Source organism: Drosophila pseudoobscura, chromosome X (genome assembly GCF_009870125.1).
Source record: "Drosophila pseudoobscura strain MV-25-SWS-2005 chromosome X, UCI_Dpse_MV25, whole genome shotgun sequence".
NCBI classification, from domain to species: domain Eukaryota; kingdom Metazoa; phylum Arthropoda; class Insecta; order Diptera; family Drosophilidae; genus Drosophila; species Drosophila pseudoobscura.
Genome location: NC_046683.1, coordinates 51,521,897 through 51,538,345, shown reverse-complemented (window position 1 = coordinate 51,538,345; position 16,449 = coordinate 51,521,897). Strand labels below are relative to the sequence as shown.

General features: G+C 42.3%; 1 protein-coding gene and 1 long non-coding RNA gene across 43 annotated transcripts in view; one reads left to right on the top strand and one right to left on the bottom strand.

The window, feature by feature from the left end:
- Rbfox1 (RNA-binding Fox protein 1) overlaps window positions 1-16,449 on the bottom strand; it is a 126,779-nt gene that overhangs the window by 72,435 nt on the left and 37,895 nt on the right. For 4 of the 42 annotated variants that reach the window (XM_033384791.1, XM_033384792.1, XM_033384790.1 and 1 more), the window contains exon 2: window positions 14,636-14,957. The exons of 37 other annotated variants lie outside the window; for them this stretch is intronic. In XM_033384791.1, the coding sequence (XP_033240682.1) occupies window positions 14,636-14,647 (12 nt within the window). In that variant the 5' untranslated portion in view covers window positions 14,648-14,957. The remainder of the gene's footprint in view (window positions 1-14,635; window positions 14,958-16,449) is intronic. One more of the 42 variants, XM_033384793.1, reaches the window with a different exon arrangement.
- On the top strand, window positions 14,957-16,088 carry LOC117185073 (uncharacterized). The gene is made up of 2 exons (XR_004470581.1): window positions 14,957-15,400; window positions 15,476-16,088. It is a non-coding gene; the product is annotated as an uncharacterized lncRNA (long non-coding RNA).

The window sequence follows — 16,449 nt, the reverse complement described above, 5'->3', positions numbered from 1 at the left end:
ACCACTTTCACTGTCACTAACTGGAGTTTAATGCACTCGCAAAATCGCGTTTTCTGCCTGCTGCTGCCTGCTGCTGGCTGCTGGTGGATGTTGGCGCAATTTTCCACTGGTTATTCCGGTTCTTCTAATGCGCGACGATCTGTGACGACTACTACTGCCACTACGATGTGGATGGTGGTGGAATGGTGGCACGGAGGGGCGGCAAGGCTTCCCAGAGGCAGTGTCATAATCAGACCAGACATTCAACCACCATCACCAGCACCAGCAAAAGCCAAAAGCCCATCCAAGAGACAGGGCTTTGAGCCGAGTGGATGACTGGATGACTGGACAGCCTCGACTCAAGGACAAAGACAGAGATCGCATTTGAAGCTTGAAGTTTGAAGCGTGCAAAAAAAATACAACAAATAAATACATAACAAACAATACAAAAAAAAAGAGTCTCAAAGACTCAGAAATTCAATGAGAAAACGAAATCGTTCTCTGCGTTTCGCGCAGTTCTCTTTTAAATTTGTTTCTTGATTAATTATTCTATACACAAAAATACACTCGGAGAAAAAATGGCATAGGTTAAAAAAAGCAACAAATATTTAAAATAATAATTAAAATTAAATAGAATTTACTTTGATTTAAGCAAGAATTAAGTATTTAAAAGTCTTTGTCGTAGGGCCCATATTCAATTTAATTATAAATTTCTTTAAAATAAATATATTATCTTTAATTTGTGGGAAATATATTTATTTTAAATATAAAACCTTGTAATTTAAATACGAAATATATTTATTTTAAGTATAAATATTATAAATAAATATAAATATTATAAATAAATATAAATATTATAAGTAAATATAAATATTATAAATAAATATAAATATTATAAGTAAATATAAATATTATAAATAAATATAATTATTTAAATTTAAAAAATTGTAGTTTAAATATGAAATATATTTATTTTAAATATAAATATAATATAATGAAATACTATATATGTTAATTTAAATGAAATACTTTCATAATAAATTTTTTTTTTTTTAATCTTAGTTTTTATATTTAATTTTTTTCTCTGTGTGTATCGACTCATAATTTGTTGTGCGTTTCGCTTTTTGTTGATTGAATTGTTCAAAAATTTAAAGATTTCACAAACGTTTTTTTTCCATAGGCTTTAATTGCTTTTGGCTTTCGGCTTTTGGCTTTCGGCCTAATGATGGGCTTCGATGACAGCAGGAAACCCGCGAAATGAGTTAGAATTTGTCGAAATCGTTGTACTTTTAATTAAGCCAATGAACGAGGGGAGGGGAGTTGTGTCTCAAGAGGGGCAGCCTTTGGAAGGGCAAAAGTCTTTGGAAAATATACATATTTATATGATGGTAGAAAGATGGCTTCACGTATTCTGTTGTTGATTTATTATGATTATGAGAGAACTACAGCTGCCACAGCTGTGAAGTTAATTAATTTGGAGAGGAACCCAAAACATATGTGTGTAAAATGCCCTCTCTCCCCCTCCCCCCTCCCTCTCCCTCTCCCGCTCAGACAATGCTTCTCGACACCTCCTCTCGAGAGCAGCAGCAAGGACGGAAGTGGCGGTGGGGTGGGGGGAGGGGTTCGTTTTGGATTTGCATTCAACATGACAGACAATTTCCAAGGTTCCCAAATGCACAAACAGCACAAAAGTTTACTTGGCGGCGAGCCTTAGGGGCGAAGAGACATTTGAAAATTTATTACGACACAGAACTCGACAAACAGTACATCGTACACTATATAAATTATCTGCCTCTCGCTCGCCCTCTCTGTCTTTCAAGTGTTTCCACATGGTGATGTTGCTGTTGCAGCTGCAACATCTGCATCTGCATCTGCATCTGTATCTGGAGGATGAGCCTTCTCATGGCTACAACTAGCTGTCCATCAGAAGCAGCTGTTTCTCAGCCGAAATGTGGGTCAAATTTCACTGCAGATTGTTCCCAAAATCTGGCAGAATCCAGAAATATTTCTCTAGCCACAGAATAGACCCCAATCAATATACATTTTGCCAAAAGCCAAAATGGAGGCAGCAAATTCTGAGCTGAGGCAAAAATACTCGTAAATACAGGGTGTGTCATATTTTATGGGGCTCTATGTGGACTTTTTCGTAGTCTGGAAAATTGAAATTAATTTGCCCAAACAAAAAACAAAAGGGTTTTTATATGGCCTTTTCATTATCACTTTTCCACGTGACATTTCGGGCACTTTTCATGGGGGAAAAGTTGGGACGGAGGCTCCTGGCTCATCCCTCAGTCCCGAAATTTGTTGTTGTTTTTTTTTTTAATGGTTTGCTGTTTTTTGCGGATGTCCAAGCAAAAAGTCTTTAATTAATATTTTATTCATGGTAGGAAAAGCCCCATTTTTCCTGGCCTCTGCCTCTGTGCGGCCACATTGCAGCGATGTAATTGACAGCAATTTTCGGAGGAGAAAAGGGCAAAAAAAAGGGGTGGGATGGCAGGGGGGATATGGGGGATATAGTAGAGGGCGCAGCAGCAGCACATATGACGCATGGGGGAACGCCCTAAAGCAATCAACGCATGAAGAGGCAAGCGACGCATGAGCCAGAGAGGCGTGCGGCATGCGGCACACACAGGCTGATGGGATCTCTGAGCCGACACTCGGGGGATAATGTAAATTTATGTTGAAAATTCTCTGACAAGACTGGAAATTGAAATCATCTTTCAGTCGGCGGGGGAGGGGAAAGGGCATTAGGGAGGTGGCGGGTGCGGGGATGCAGGTATTAGGTGGGGCAGAGACGACAATTGCAAAAGCCCCAAAAAATTAAGTTGTCAGGCGGCGGCTTGTGCTGCTGTTGCTGTTGCTGCATGTATCCGAAAGATACTTTTTGTGTGCCTTGTCATGGGTTTTTGTATCCATTTGACGGCGGCGGCGGCACACCTCTCTATCGCACATTCCTTTCACTGTCGAACGCTGATTGGCAGCCCAACTAATAGATACATTTATGCACATATCTTTGTATCTTTTCTGAATGCTTTAGATAGATAGATAGATAGATGGATAGAAGGATAGAAGTGTGCTGCTATGACAGTAACATGCAACAAACAACAACAACAGACGCCGCTTCACAAAAAAGAGACTAATTTTGCGTGTGGCAAAAGTTTTGTGATTGAGGCGGAGTCTCCCCTCCACCCCCTGACAGCAGCCTCGCCAACAAAAATGGCAAACGCAAAGTCAAAGTTCGAACTTTGCTGTGCGTGTGTGTGTGCGCGTGTGCGTGTGTTTTGTGACAGCTGCCGCCATTTAATTTTGAGATAAAAAGGGGTTCTACTCAGCCCCAACCCCAACCCCAACCCCAAGAACAACAACAGAAAACCATCGAAACAAGCAACCAACGAACCGAAATTGGTTTAGGCAGGCAGGCGGCTTTCCGTTGGGCTTATCTTATCACCAGCCTAATTGTCATTGGCCCGAAACGGCAACAGCGATGTGGCAGCAGCAGAAACAATCCGAGAGTTCACATAAAGTTATACACTAAGCAAAAATAGTGGCCTCTGTGGCACTGGAAGGCATTCGCTTAACACATTTCCCCTAAGCGAGTGGCCACAAATCACGAACGGGACGGATCGCCAAAGAGATTTACGGAAAACGACTAAAAAATTATATAATCAAAAAATGAAAGTATTTTCTTTTAAAAAAAATTACTAAAAATGTAAAATAAATTAAACATTTATTAATTAAATAAAATAAATCAGATATTTCAATATTATGGACAAAAATAAAAATCAGAAAATGTGGATATTTTCTTTAAAAAATAAAAATGGAATATAATTTCAGTAATTATTAAAATAAATTATTTAAAATTAAATTAATTATTAATAACATATACTCCAATATTATGGGATATTAAATGGGAAAAAATAAAATTGAATTAATAATTAATAAAATATACCAATATTATGGGATATTAAATGGGATTAATATTAATATTATGGGATATATTAAAATAAAAAGGAGTATGGATTTTCTTTAAAAAATAAAATAGATAAAAGAGAAAATAGAAAATAGATAAATAAAATTAATAAATAGTTAATAAAATATTCGAATATTACAGGATATCATTTGATAATTTTTGACTCCAGGTATTTATAGAATATTCCACATTTAAGCAGGTTGTTCTTGATTTGAGAACTTTGTGCCCCGATTTTTCAAGATTTTTCTAGCCTTTGGAAGAAGTCTTTTCCTCGCTTTGGCAGTATTTTCTCTTCTTAAGGTTTAATCGCATGAGATATTGTATTTTTTCAAGTGCTTTTCGCTCAGTGCTAATCTTTCTTTATATGCGGCCTTATTGGGCTTTATATCTAATGGCAGGCAGCACAGACTGGTGGCACACACTGTGACGAGCATTTAATGAACCTCACTGGCTTCCACCTGATGTGGGACATTTTTCGGCTATCAGACCAATGAATGACAATGTTAATGCGGGAGCTGACTGGAGGTTCGTTGGGAAAAATGGCGTTAATTAATGTGGCCACAGGGGGAAAAGTTTGAGCCAGAGATAGGATAAACCGCTTATGGAAACACTTTTGTGCGTTAAAACTTTGTTTTGCTTTTTTGTTTTGTGTGGGTTTGGCAGTTTTCGGGTTTGCCCTGTAATATATCGTATTCTCTGCAGCGCTTAACGCTCAACTCTTATATTGATCCCTGGATGATATATGAGATGGCATTTTTCATTGCCGAGAGAAATTTCCATAAAATTGCAATTCAATTCGGAATTTCACTTCAGTTTATAAATCAATTGAACCTGTCATCGGGCATAATTCGGGCAGCATATTTCGTTCACTTTCTGTGTATTATACAAGTATTTAATTTGTGATATTTTCTGTGATTTATTCACTCCAGACTCCGGACCACCACCCGCACCCGCACCCGCACTCAAGCTTTATTTTATTCATATTTTATTCGAAACGGATTTGCGGCCAAGACTTTGACTCGTTTTTCGAATCAATTTTGGCAAATTGCCTGAAAATCAGTTTAATTGAAATTTGATTCGTAAATAATTATTTTTTATCATTTTAAAACCAAGAGAATTTATGGTATAGGTGAGGGGGAGGGGGGCCTCTTTCTAGGACGAAAATGTATGCAAATTACAAGAAATTTATGTAATGCCAAGGAAGGTATAATTAAATTCTTCTTTTTGTACATTAAAAATTATGCAAATTGTCCTTAAAAGAGAAAATTATAACGATATGCTAGGGGCGCGGAACGGGGGACGCGGGACGGGGGGGAGACTTTTTGAAGTGCGATAAAAGTGCCGCAAAAGTTGGACATCTTCGGGGGGCCAACATTTTCCTGCCTCGAGACGGGGATCTATGTATGTATTGGAGCAGTCCATTCATGGGAATGCTCCTCCGATTGACTGGCCATCTGTGGGGTCTCCCAGCAGGGCTTCTACTTATCCCATCTCCCTCGCCCACTGCATAGTTTAAATATTGATTTTTAATTATTTTAAGCAGCAGCAACAGCGGAAGCTGCCCCCCCCTTAGCCCTGCCGTACAGCACACGCCACAAAGTATGCAGTGCTCCTCCAGAGAGGAGGAGGAGGCACAAGGATACATACACATTGATGCGAGAATCACAAACAGAGAGAGAGAGAGAGAGATTGGTCCTGAGGGGCCACACACTGAGGAGCAGCAGCAGCAGCAGGACGCTCCGTCTGGGGGCTCTAGCGACTCCTGCACCTCACACCTTTCTGGTGCTGGTGGTGGTGGTGCGGCGGTGGCGGCGGCGGCCTGCCCCTGAGGGTTGCTCTGGGAATTGCGAATATGGGTGGTCCATAGCGGTGGAGCAGGCTAGGGGCGGGCGGGGGTTGGGGATGGTGTGGCAAAGAGCTTCAGGGTGGTGTTGTGGGTGTGTGGGTGTGTGCGTGGGTTTTGTTTTTAGCTTCTCTGCCGAGCTTTGCTGCTGTTGCTGCCACTCGTGTGAGCCTCTTAAATGTCACAATGGTGAATGCTGGGGTTGGCTTTCGGCTTGCTTGCCACTTGGCATCCACCCTCCAACCCCCCCCCCCCCTCCCCCTCGCCACCAACACTTTTTATACATATTTTTTCTAGAGGTACAACATATAATATGTATGAGTTTTCTTTCACTGCTGCTGTCGTTCCTCCTTGGCCATTATTTTGCACTTGGTAGAACGACCCTGACCCCCAGTTACGCAGTTAACCCATGGCTGCCCCGTCACCGTTTTTGGTTTCCTTTTGCCGGCTTCCCCTTTCAGCAAGTGACTCGCAATTTGATTTGTTTTAAACATAAAAGAGAAAACGTTTCAGAGGGCTAGAACATTCGATGGCCCTATGGACCCTTTTTGTGGACTGCAAACATCTGCTCAAAGCCCAAAGTACCCTCTGTCGGTGCAGGGTATCAAAAGGAGAGTTTGTGGCAACGTTGCCAAACTTCACTGCGTTCGGGCACGGAACGAGGGAATGGACCAAACCGATTTAGTGTGCCGTCCCGTCCGTTCATCCGTTCTCTGTCCTCCACTTCACTCTCCGCTCTGCCCGCTGCTCTGCCCGCCCGTCTGCCCGCTGCTCACCACGACGACGGACGCCATCAATCGATTCCAAGTGCGGCACGGAACGGCGGCACACAACTTGGTAACAGATGCTGCACACGTGTCTCGGGTGCGGTTCGCTGTGTAATTGGATGATGTTCAAAGGACAGACACAGATCCCGTCAGTGGAAGGGTGGGGGGTGGGCGCTTCCAGGGACCAAAAGGGACCACTCTGGGTGGAGAGGGCTGAGGGGAAGTGCGAGGAGCGAGGAACGAAACAGCTAAAAACAAATAAATAGTCAAGCGGTGGCAGGCATTTTCAACGACGACGCGTCGTTCATTTTGGCCTGTGAGTGAAATACAAATAACATTTAATAAGAAAAGGAAATTGTCTATTTCGGCAGGCAGGAAACACTACGATTGGACTTCAGTTCCTCCTCCACCCACTCCATTCGCAATCAAAGGGAATTAGTTGACGGTGGGAGGTGGGGGGGTGGGGCGAGGTGGTAGCCAGGAAACGATACAAACGTTGGCTGGAAAGGATAAGGAATAGAACAGGAATTGGATTTTCCAATTGCCAAGTGTTCGAAATGACTTAATGAACAAGATGTTGCCGAAGGCGAGAGGCAGGAGGCGAAGGATATGGGAAAAAAACACGGCACCAAGTCTCTCCTCTTTGCGCTAAACCACCATTGGGTCACTCTCTAGGGGAATTAATGGGCATGCGAGTCGATATTCATTGGAATTGAAGCGCCCTCGAGGAAATATATTTCGGCATTTCGAGGAAAATAAATTATAAATAAACCAAAAGAGCCTTCAAAAATATTATTAAAAATTGCAGGCACCATTTTTATATGCGTGTATAATTTTTAATAACTATAAGCACAATTTTAAATTATTCTGAATATTTTTTTTTTGGTAATAATCTTCAGTTACATTATTGAGGGCTTCATTTTCTTTGTGCACTTTTAATTGCATTAAATATTATTAAGCAGCGCTGTCGTAGGCAACAATCGCGGTCTCATGGATTTCCATAATTTACATTAAACTTTTCATAATGTATTTTTTTTTTTCTCACTTTGTGTTGTTGTTGTTGTTGACTTTTATGGCCATCTGCCTTTTTGTTCACTTTATTTATTTAGTTTTAATTTGTTTGTTTATTAAAAGTTAAAAATTTTGTTGTTGTTCGTTTTGCCTTTTGGCGAGGCCTGTTGCTGGCTGGCCTTCAACTGCAGCACGATTTTGACATCAATTTCAATTGAAGAAAAGCAAAAAAAATAAAAAAAAATTCTCACATGTGCATATTAAATTGCAATTAACATCAACATTTTAATGAAAATTAAAGGGGTGATCGGCAAGGCGGATTGGCATATGTTCGAGCATGTACATATATAAGGGTTAATGCCACAACAGATGCACTCCAGGAGGTCAGAGACGATCGCCAGTCGAGGGGGAACGGCCCTAGAGAGTAAGAACATTTCTAGAATATTCCCGAGGAATTTCGTACGTCAATGCCATGGCATGGAGACCGAAGCAGAAACTCGAAGCAGGGAAATGGTGAAAATTCCCAAGGAAACACAACGGAAACGGCAATTCGTCTTCATTTATTGAAGACTATTGCAATTATTTTACTGCAACCGCAAGAATCTCTTAATAAAACCTCTACGTATATGATTCATCCAAGGCTTTGGCTTGGCCACAAATGCAGCTTCGATTGGCCATTGCGAATAATTAAAAGGCCATAAAGGGAGGAGGAGGAGGAGGAGGAGAAGCATCTCTATCAAGGTCGCCAACGGACAGCTGTAAAGGTCAGAAGTTGGTCAGTCGGGTTGATGATGATGATGTCAGAGAGAGACTCGTTTATGGTCAAGTCAGACGAAACGAAACAATGGCGCCTCCACCGCCACCACCGCCATACCCATGTATTCCATCTACGTGTTTAGCGCATCTTCGAATGCAACCCCACTTGTTCACCTTGTTGTTGCCCTGGAGGCTGGCTTGTGCCTGGTGACTGAGTGTCGCTTTATGCTAATTGGCAACAATAAATGCGGCTGAGGAAAATCTACACTTTTCCACAGCAAGTAGCCCCCAACATTTTGCACATTTTTAACCGGCCAATAAATTAAATGCAACGAAGAGGCGAAGCCCCGGCGGCGCCATTAAATGAAATGCAAACGAAATGAACAAAAATACAAAATACAGAAAAACAAAAAAAAAATGCAAAATGTTACATTCCCCAAAAACAACGTCACAAAAGCGTCGTCCGCCTTTGGCAGTAGCCGAGAATTTATGGCTAAAAATCGTGTAAATATGCATGAGGAGACACATTGTTGCCGGCGTAGCTGGGGGGTGGGGGGCGCCCCCACTCCACCCCATTAATTGTTGATTAATTGGATTTGCATAAATTATGCATAGTTTTCAATTATGAAAGATATTTACAGCGATATTATCCGAATGAATGCAGCAATCTATAAATAAACATAGACTGCCTGTCTCTAAATATTTCCGGTTGTGGGAATGTGTGATTCAGATATGGCTGGAAAGGGGCTAATGAATCAGTGGATAAATTAAAGAAAATACCCCCCATAAAATAAGCTTAAATCTATTCACTTGAAAGTCCAGCGAAAACTTGTATTACAGCAATTATTTGTATTACAAATAAAATAATAAAAATCCATTCAAAAGTTGTTTAGGCCACTTTTTTGTTTGGTCAAAGAATCAAAACCAAAAACAGAACGGCAGCCAATAGAGATACAGTGCGTAACAAAATGGTATGGAATTCCACTAAAAATTGTGTGAATTCAAACAAAAAATAGGCAAAACTTAGATTTCTTTCATCTAAAATTTATCAACCTTCTTTTCGATTACTCAATCGCAAAATATTTGGATTTTTCTATAAAAAACCAAAAACCAAAACACAAAAAAAAGACAAAAGAACAAAAATTTACATATACAACAGGCCGCCAATAAAATCCCGTTTATGACGGGCCAAATAAAATGTAAATTTTAGTAGTCAAAAACCAGCAGCAGCACCGCAACAATAATATCATCCATGGGGCGGTGGCGGTGAAAGAAAAGAACAAAAAAAAAATTCGTTTAAACTAGCGCCGAGCGACCCAACACTGGGATAAATAAAAACAAAAGCCGGCGTGCGATAAATAAAAAAGCAAAACAAATGCAGACAGGGGCGATCGAGGCGACAATAAAAATTTGTCGAGGGTGTCGTCGATCCGCAGCGAGAGCACGTGGGGGCGTTGCTCAAAGAGAGAGAGAGATAGAGGGAGAGCAAAAACAGAATGGAATGGAACTAATTTAGATGCCGCTGCCGCTGCTGCTGCCGCTGCTACAGTTCCCGTTACTGTGTACGACTGAGCGGTTGAATGAAAACGAAATGGCAGTTAAGTGGAACCAAAGAGTCTCTGCTGCTGTAAAGAATGAACTGCAACTGTTAATGGAGTACTTACAAGAGAGAGAGGGAGAGGGAGAGCGAAAGATCAAGCCATAGATAGCGGCGGCTTTAGAAAAGCTTCTGCTCTTTGTAGCTGTGCCCTTAACGGTCAATGGAATGGAACGGCCTGAGAATAGAGCTCTCTTTTTTTTTTGCATTGCTGCTACAGTTACCGTTATGTAGAGCAGAATTCTCGTTGAACTTGAGCTGTCGCGCTCGACAAGTGAGAGAGAGAGAGAGAGAGAGAGGCGTCGACGTCGGCGGTGTATCGAATAGGTGGAACCCCTTGAAACGCGTTTCGATTCAATTAGAGCATGTCCATCAGCTAGTTTTGGGTCTCCGAGGGTAGCCAAACCGATCTAGCCGCCTAGAGCAGTCGCATTGATCTGGTTGCCACCGTTACTTTCGCACTGCAGCCACACGATGACAAAGAGGGACACACAGACAGGCAGACAGACAGACGGGCGGGCGGCTGACAAAAACCTGTTACAGTTTGACCAACCTCTAGCGCTGCTGCGGCTGCTGCGACTGCGGGGGGTCTGCCGCTGACTCATGGCGCAGGCGTGCGACGCTCCTACTAATTGCCAGAAGCCGAAGCCAAGAGACAGAGACAGAGACAGAGAGAGAGAGGCAGGGCGGGACTCGTGTGACTGACACCTGCGATTAGCGTCGCGCCGTCGTCGTTGAACCGAATAATTTGCATGTGAGGGGGGGGCGGGGGCCGGTGGCTCTGCCTAAGCGTCGGTGCGGGGGGCGGTGCTCAATAAAGTTTCGGTCATTCACATCCGACATGGCCGTAGGTTGTCCGTAGGTGTTTGTTTTGTTTATATTTTGCTCTCTCTCTGTCTCTCTTTCTCTGGAACTGTGAACTTGTGTCGGTTACAGCCGTTTAGCATCTTATCCATACCCTGTAGGCCTCACTAGGGCATATAAGTCCCATAGAAAGGGTGGATCAAAGGCTAGGCCTCACTAGAAGAAGGGCGTCTAAGTCCCTTAGAAAGGCTAGATCAAGGGCTAGGCCTCACTAAAAGAAGGGCGTATAAGTCCCTTAGAAAGGCTAGATCAAAGGCTAGGACTGTGGCTTGTGGCAATATTCCATGTGCCTTAGTTCTTGATACCCTACTGGGTATCCTTCGTGCTTCAAGCATCTTTAACTTGTCCACCTTTTAAAAATACATTTCAATTTAGTCGTTTGCTAATTTTATTTGAACTGCTTTGCGATTTGAAATTTACAAAACTGGTACTTGGACTCGCGCTGGCACCGGCACTGGCACTGGCACTGGTACATGCACTTTGGAGATCGCCTTAACGATTAACGGGCTTTGGGTTAATTGCCTTTCGGCAGCGCCTCACAATATATGTGAAAAATTCCCCAATTAATGGGTTGGGGGGGACGACTGGGGATTGGATTGCATTCCAATATGTAACTTTTCTCCTTTTACAAGTGGATTTTTTCAATTATTCAATACGAATATCGGCCGATGAAATCTTTATCGACTTTGAAATTAAGAGAAATCCTCATCATTTTACATAACTAAGGAGAGAGAGTGGCGGACATTTGAATAAGGCTATTCGGGCAGACAGAGAGAGGAAGAAAGAGAGCAAGAGAGAGAGAGAGACTGTGTGGAATGGATGGCAATTTTTTAAATCAACTTTAATTGAAATAAATTGTCATATCATTTGCCCTGGAAATACGGACTCGGACTCAATTAGATGCGGGCCTCGGACACACACACACACACACACTTTGCATCATCCTCCATCCCACCAGAACTTTCTAAGGCTTCCGAAGCAGCCGCCTACATTCCGAAAAGCATCATCAATCAAGGCAGAAAAAATTGAAAATTGAAATATGACTAGAACCTGGCCCAATCATCGGACAGGCCCTGGCCCAGGGTCGGCTGGCAGGGGCAGGGGCAGGGGCAGGGATTGATGGGCACTTTTGGGTAATGGAAAAAATGGAAAATCTACCCAAAGTAAAAGTCGGACGGACACATGCGCCGGATTCGGATAATGTAAGCCCATAAACAAGACCTAATTGAGTGAAAGTAATTTCGTTCATGAAATTCATTTCGAGATGCCAAACAACCTTCAAACGAACGTTGTTGGGGTTTCATCGTCAAAATAAACATAATTAATAGCCCCCAAAGGGCAGCCATAAAGAGGGAGACAGCAAGAGATGAGAGTTGAGAGATGTACATACATCTGCTAGCTTTACTGCTAGATCTTTACAGAATTCCACAAGTTTCAGTCGTACAACATTTCCTGGAACTATACAAGTTTTCCTATCGTTCAGTGTCGGCATTGCCTTTCGCAAATGTCGCTCAAATAAATTGCAATTAAAAGTTCCCTGGACTGGACTCGAGTGCTGTCATCAGAGCTCTAAGCAAAACAACTCAATTCTCAAACATTTCAATTTCGCATTAAATAAAACAAAAAAACTGAAATGCAACGAAACCTGAGAGTCTCTCGCATTAAGTGAAACCTTCCTCTGGTCGGTCGTCGGTCGTCGGTTGGTCTGTGGCTCAATTGAAAAATTGCACATAAATTGCATAAAACTGTTATACGTCGACATTTGTGGGCATAAATTGCTACTTGCCACATGCGGCTGGGGAGGGGAGGGGACCTGAGATGCCAGTGCTGCCAGAATTTAAGGCTCAATAAAAGCTAGATTACATCCAAATAATGGCTAAAGATCGAAAATAAATAAGCTAAAAATTATTAGGGTTTTTTTTTAAATAAATTGATAGCTGAGGCAAAAACCTAGTTTTGATTATTTTTATGCCACAATAAAAATCCAGAAAATATGCCAAGAATTTTGACTATTTAATGAGAAATTCCAGCTCGATAACTGCTGAATATATGGCCTGAAACAAGCTAAAATGGCAGCACTGCGGGGGACACACAGAGAGAGATCAGAGGAAGTCCATTGTGCGTGCCCAGTTAACCGCAAAGTGTTTTTTTTTTTGGCTTGCGATTTAAGCATAACATATAAATACAGTACAGTATGCTTCGGTAGAGGTAGAGGTATTATCTATGATGAAATTGACCGGCATAAGCCATGGATTATGCTTGCATTTGAAGACCTGCTTTGAGCCCTTTGGGCTCGTTAGTCAGACCCAGTTTGTAGAACCAGTTAAGAGACTTGTTCTTGGTCGCTTCCACCAGCTAGCCAGCCAGCTAGCCATTCATCAAAATCCAGGCCCTAGGCCAACTTTTTGATCAATCATACTACACTTGAGCAGCTTTGTTACCCATTGATATTAGCATATCGAACAAACGTACCTGCAACGAAAAGAAGAAAGCCATCAATTAGTACGGCTAGACGTGGGAATTAAATTCAAATAACCAAAGAGTCAAAGAACCAAAGAATCAGAGAATCGGAGAATCAGAGAAACCGAAAATCAAGTCTTGTGTTAACACATTGAGGGTATCAAATGATCTGGCAATAAATTGGGTCTCATTATCCAAAGCGAGAAAAGGCAAAGGCAAGCGATAATTATATAATGTTGTGGGGGAATGGAATTCTATATATATCCGATTTTAATGAGAAAAATATAATACCTTTTTGAACCGCGACAAAGACAGAGTCAGAGACAGAGTCAAGTGGAGTCGAAATTCTTGTACTCTTTTCAGCTTGCGGACTTGATTATCACCCTCTAAGGGCATGTCAAATTATTGAAATTAATACCAACATTTAACAGAGATTTACAGTACTTTGGTCTTTCAAGGGCATACCAATGGTATAACAATTCCAATCCAGAAAGCCGCAAATTCGACCCGCACTTTTTTTTCGTTTTTGGGTTTTTTTTTGCTATCAAATTACCAGAAAGCAGAAATTGGGGATTGTCTGTCGTGCCTCCCCTTCTTTCTTACCTTATAACCCATATATATATGTACATATATTCGACAAAGTCAACAATTGTCTGAGGCGAGAGCTTGGAAGTGAAGTGGATTTGCTGTGTGTGTGTGTGTGTGTTTGTGTTTTTTTCTGTTCTACTCTCACACGTGTGAATATACACAATTTGACATTATTTGTTGTTGTCTGAGCAAATAGATGAGCAAACATCGTGCATAGGGAGATGGACAGCTGGAGAGAGAGTGAGAGATGTTCGTCTAATAAGGATTTTAGCGCGAGCCAAGATTTGCCTTCCATTGAGAGTAAAGCAAACACAAAAGACACTCACTCTCTCTCTCTCCCTCTCTCTTCTCTGGCACACTCCGCGGCCAACGAAACGAAAGAAAAAGTAAACAGTGAAAGAGTGAGAGAGTGAATGATTCCCGACTAGCATATACCCCCCTCTAAACAGAGGAGACTCTTCAACATTGTTGAAGAAACATTGTTTATACCAGAATAAAGCATCTGCTTTGATTTTCTACAGTCGCCGGCAAACCAACCCTCCCCCCTTCGTCTGAGGGTCGATTACAGGGTATTAGCAGTGCACAGTGGACACACAACAAACAATAGCCGCAAATAGCAAATTGAGCCGCGTTTAGTTTTTTAATGCCATTGTTGCTCCTCTCTTCTGCTGCTGCTGCTGCTGCTTCTGCTTCTGCTTCTGTTTTTTGTTGATGTTTTTTTTTTCTCTGTTTTTGTGTCTGGGGGGATGGATATTTACGACTGGGAAATGTTTCTTGTTGTTTGTTTCTGTTTGTCTTACCGGATAATACATTCCTTGCGGAGGAAGAAAAAATGGCCCTGAGCCCCACAGCTTGACGGCTTTTTATGTGAACACTGGCGTCGCGAATTATGTTGTTGCCTCTCCTTCTATTTTCGGTTTCTATACGCGCTTTTACACTGCCCAACAAATGCCGTGCTTTGTTTTTTTTCTTTTCTCTTTTCTTTTCCTTGATTACTTTACTGGTTGTTCACTTATGCTTTTATTTCCTTTAAAATTTGCATCAATTTCATTGGTTTTTCCTTGTATTTTTGGCACAATTTGTTAGCTCTTTTTCAAGCCTTATTTCTGTAGTTTCTGTTTACTTTTTTTGGGGGGGGAAGGAGGAAGGAAAAAAAATGTATAAAAAAAATATTCTTATTTTTACACAATTTTACACCACTTTGGTTTTGCTGTTATTTCCACTTTGCCACTAGTTTTTTTTCGAATTTGAATTTGAATGTCGCACACGTGCGTGCAAGCGGGACGAACAACACAGGCACACACTCAACACACGGCACACGAAATGAATACAAAAATTGTGTTTCAAAATTTTGTTGTTTTGTTAGGGGTTGCTCTGGGGACTATTCTGGCCGTCCTGTCCTCCGCACCCACCCGCAGCCCGCAGCCAGCAGGATGTTTAAAGGAAAACAGAAGCTGATTGCCAAAGCGAAATGCGCAAAAAAAAAAGAAAAGAGAACGGAAAACGAAAATGAAAACACGGCGCAAACGCGAGACAAAAAAGAGATGCCTCTGCCAGCAACGGCGGTACAGTGGGCCAGAAACTATTCCGTTTCGGATCGCTCTTTATTCATTGTATTTTATCATTTCGCTTTTCATCAGTTCTTTCTTTAGATTCGTATTGGAATTCAAAGCAGTCGAATATTTGGCGGACGACAGAGGCGACAAAGGAGAGTACTGTTTCGCTCTCTCTCTCTCAGTCGCTCTCTCATAAATCACAGCCGACAGACAGCCTCCTGCTCCTCATCTGGCGCACACATTTATTTGATACTCCTTGATTTTATTGTATTTCCAAGGAGGAAGAAGAGGACGAAAAACAACAGCAAGAAGAGCAAGAAGGAGCAGAGCAAAGCAGACACGCAGATAGCCGCCACAGCTGAGTGCACGCCTCTGCTCTGTCGGTGTGTGGGTGAGAGAGAAGTCTGCTGGCGCTGGGTGCTCTGCTGGATGCTGGCTGCTGGGTGCTGGGATGCTGCGGGACGGCAGCGGCAGCAGCAGCAGAAGTAAACGTGAGAGCGAGAGTGAGAAAAATCGAATGAACTGAGTACGAAGGCAGCGAGCAAAAAGGATTACAGGATAAAGCAGCGGAGAAGCAGCAGCAGGCGCAAAATTCAATTCAGTGAAAGACAGAGGCGGCAACAAAAACATGTGCGCCGTTGAATGAAATGCGGGATGCTGTTGCGAAGAGAGTGAGAGCGAGAGCGGGAGCGGCAGGGAGACAAACAGCAAGGGGTGGCGTGGCTGCTGGGTTGGAAGGTGCGGAGGGGGAATGAAGAACAGGCAGAACACAAGAGAAATCACGTCCCCTGCGACTGTCTGCCGTCCCGCTGCCGCTGCTGCTGCTGCCGCTGCTGCGGCCGCTGCTCTTCTTCTTTTTTGTTCTTGTTGTTGTTTTTGCCGTTGTTGTTGCTGTTGCTGTTGCCGCCGCCTCATGGCATATATATTTATTTATAACTTTTCATTTCGTTTATCTCTTTTTCTTGGCGGTTTCTAAATCCATTTTCGCACTGCACTTTTTCACAGTCTCACAGCAAAGAAAAGTAAGAAGACGGGCTGGGTGGGGGAGAGGGGGAAGT